A 3,304-nucleotide genomic window follows, 5' to 3' on the forward strand; every position below is an offset into this window, starting at 1 on the left:
GGGTTTTGGAGAAAGTATCAAGTCTTGTCGAGTCAAAGGGCTCGAGTCCAAGTGAAGTCACCAGTCATCGATGTTAAAGTCCAAGTCGAGTTCCAAGTCTCTTTACATTTTGTCAAGTCGAGTCTAAAGTCATCAAATTGATGACTCGAGTCTGACTCGAGTCCAAGTCATGAGACTCGAGTCCACACCTCTGGTTGCACCTATTGACACCAAACATAATATATAGTGTGTGTAAAAGGTAAACTGTCGCTTTAAGACATTGAGTTAGCTTAGTGTTTTTAAGTGATATGCCATGTTTGTAAGCTTCAAGCTGTGACGTAAAAACTGTTCCTATTTTTGTAAAATGGTGTAAACTTTTTCTGACATGGAGGAGGCTGATTGTAAATGAAAACCTCAAAATTAAATAAACTATCAGCAAACCACTGAATTGGCACTGTGGCCCAGAGACAATGTCTCTGTCATTGGTGTGGAACCCCAGTGTGATTTGGGTGGCAACTGCTGCCCCTGTGAGCCGGTAACAGATAAGTGGATGAAAATGGATGGATGGGTGGATGGACAAACCACTGGGTTTACGCTTTCTAGTACGTTATTCAAAATCTGCCGGTCTGTGGGTTGGGCTAATCCAAAATAGTAAAAACTATGGGTATCTAAGCGTCAAAGGGTCCCCAATGAAACAGTTATCTTATGACCGAGTCTTGGAAATACATTAAAAAAAAAAAAAAGAAATAATGGAATCAGAAAAGCTTCAACTTTTGCTACCAACCGCAACCAATTTCACTGCATATGAAAATTGGTTCAATGATATTTGATAATTAACTAAAACTTGTGTCTGTTATGCAAAATAATTGCAGTTCAACTCTTTCACATATGTGGAACACACTGTACTACTGGTTAAAAATGTATTCTTTTCTAATAAAACAGGAATCCTAAAATTAAAATATAAAAAGACAATGTCTATGCAGATCATACAGGTCATGGTCAAGGTTGAAGAGTTCCGTTAGGCAACTCGACGTGAAATTTGATGTCCAGTTGCCTAACAGAACTCTTCAACCATAAAAAGACAATTCAAACCTCTGTTTTTACTCACCTCAATAGTCTTATTCCAGAGTGGGGTATCAGGAAAGTTATGTTTGTAGATCTGATTGGTTGTGGGATTGATGTCAACTGCTGCAACTACGCAGGCACGTACACCACTTTCTAGATGGAGAAAATGTTTGGTGAGTGACATTTTCTATTGTGGCTGCAGACCGTGACACAATAATTGTGATACTGTTGTGATACGCTGAAACATAAGTACAAGTTTAACAACAGTTTAATTAATGTATTTTTTTCAGGTTCCAAAAAAAATTGGATGTCCCTACTTTTGGCATTTAATTGACATGAAAGCTGATGTACTGAACTGAAGCTGAAGTGGAAGTCAATAACACAACACAGAGATATTCTTGTTTTTTAAATGGCACTGAAGCTGAAGTGGAAGTCAATAACACTTAGAGATATTCTTCTTTTTTAAATGGGAAAAAAATCAGGTTGTTATTCTGTGGTTGCTCTCTATACATCTTTTTAATGTATTATTTTGTGTGGGATAAAATGTAACTATACCTCCAATTATTTTTATCTATACAAATGTATACTTCTGTAACACCCAATAACAGAGGATGAAAAAAGATCGTTAACAAGTTTTAAGTTGTTTGTTAAGTTGTATTTATTTTAACAAATAATTAAGAACTAACGGTCCACAGTGTTTTAGAAAACGTGCGTGACGATTATTAACTAGTTTCTACCCAAAATCTTTCACTGCATATTGCTCAACAATAACTACGTTTTCGCATGAGCTCAATTGGAAAGCTCACCCTTTAACGCGTAATGCATCCCTCCAATTCCGCTGTACAACTCAAGTACGCGGATATTCTCCATAATCGGTGGTGGCGACTAGTACAGTTGCGGGTTATGGTGGTCGCGACTGGTACAGTTGCTGGTGGTAGCTGTTGTTTCAACGTTTGCAAGCAACCGCACTTCTGCTGAGGTTTCTTCTTTAGTCTGTCACTGCCCGGTTTACAACATGTCCGTTTGCGCATGTGCGACCTATTCGCCATCTTGGACAGCGACCTATGGTAACTCCACGGGGACAAACTTCATTTGAGCAACACTTGACACAGCACTGCCCAATTTTCAGTAGGATATTTTATATAAATGTATATATATACATTTAATACTTATTATATCATATAATAATTAATAATATATAATTATTATTATTTTATATCTATATTTGGTATTATTATTAATATTATTAATTATATAATAGGACTAGAGAGGACGGGGTGTGATGTTCTCTCATGTGTGAAAATAAGTAGGATTCTCCAGAAGATTTCTCTCTCATCTTTGTATCCTTCTTCTTTCAATCTTTTTATCTCTTTATGAAATATTGTTTCTTTAATTTTTAACAAATTCAAATAGCTTATTTCTGCTACCACCTGCTTCTGCTTGTCTATCATGTGTTAGGGTTATGTATATTTATAACTAATATAATGTGTATAAATATATTAATAATATGTATACTATATAGTATTATGTTATCTATGTATAGTAGCTCCTATATTAATAGTTGTAAAAATCTGGTCGACATCATACACTAATATATCTACTGGAATATATCTACTGGAACTGCCCATATAGCTAACTGTTTACCTAATTTAATTATTTCATTAATTATTCATATACCTGTTGCATCATAACATTCTTATATTTATACTATTTATACTAGTTATGCTTAAATATACATACCATAGAGGTATGGTGGTGGTATACTTAGTCCATCCGTCCATCCATTTTCATCCGCTTATCTGTTACCGGGTCACAGGGGCAGCAGTCGCCACCCAAATCACACTGCACCGTACCAACCACCCGAACCTTCCTGCGGGGGTGAGTCCACTGGAATGAAATATAATAATAAATAATAATTGAGATTGCAATCAACAACACCATACATGGCTACAATAATTACCTACTAATCTATTAACACTACTAACACTATCTATCTACTTCTACTAACCTAGTAATCTATTAACCTACTAACATCCACTGTTCAGGTTTCCCATTTTCATTGTCAGTGTGCTGCTACTCATGTTTGTATTTTATTGTATTTTACTTTATTTGTGTGTTTTTTACTGTTGTTGTAATGCTGCTGGATTTTCCCGAAGGCAACTCCCGAGGGATCAATAAAGTGCTATCTATCTATCTATCTATCTATCTATCTATCTATCTATCTATCTATCTATCTATCTATCTATCTATCTATCTATCT

The 3,304-nt window shown here is 35.5% G+C and overlaps 1 protein-coding gene across 3 annotated transcripts in view; it reads right to left on the reverse strand.

The window, feature by feature from the left end:
* The window catches only part of trdmt1 (tRNA aspartic acid methyltransferase 1), an 11,155-nt gene extending 9,046 nt beyond the window's left edge, over nt 1-2,109 (reverse strand). The window contains exons 1-3 of one of the 3 annotated variants that reach the window (XM_017031776.2): nt 1,964-2,109; nt 1,851-1,932; nt 1,088-1,197 (exon numbers count right to left, since the gene is read on the reverse strand). In XM_017031776.2, the coding sequence (XP_016887265.1) occupies nt 1,088-1,197; nt 1,851-1,914 (174 nt within the window). In that variant the 5' untranslated portion in view covers nt 1,915-1,932; nt 1,964-2,109. Of the gene's footprint in view, nt 1-1,087; nt 1,198-1,850 lie in introns of all 3 variants that reach the window. The other 2 variants (XM_025054642.1, XR_003049417.1) reach the window with 2 other exon arrangements.
* Between the last annotated feature and the right edge of the window lie 1,195 nt (nt 2,110-3,304).

This window comes from Cynoglossus semilaevis, chromosome 3 (assembly GCF_000523025.1).
Source record: "Cynoglossus semilaevis isolate Cse_v1.0 chromosome 3, Cse_v1.0, whole genome shotgun sequence".
NCBI lineage: Eukaryota > Metazoa > Chordata > Actinopteri > Pleuronectiformes > Cynoglossidae > Cynoglossus > Cynoglossus semilaevis.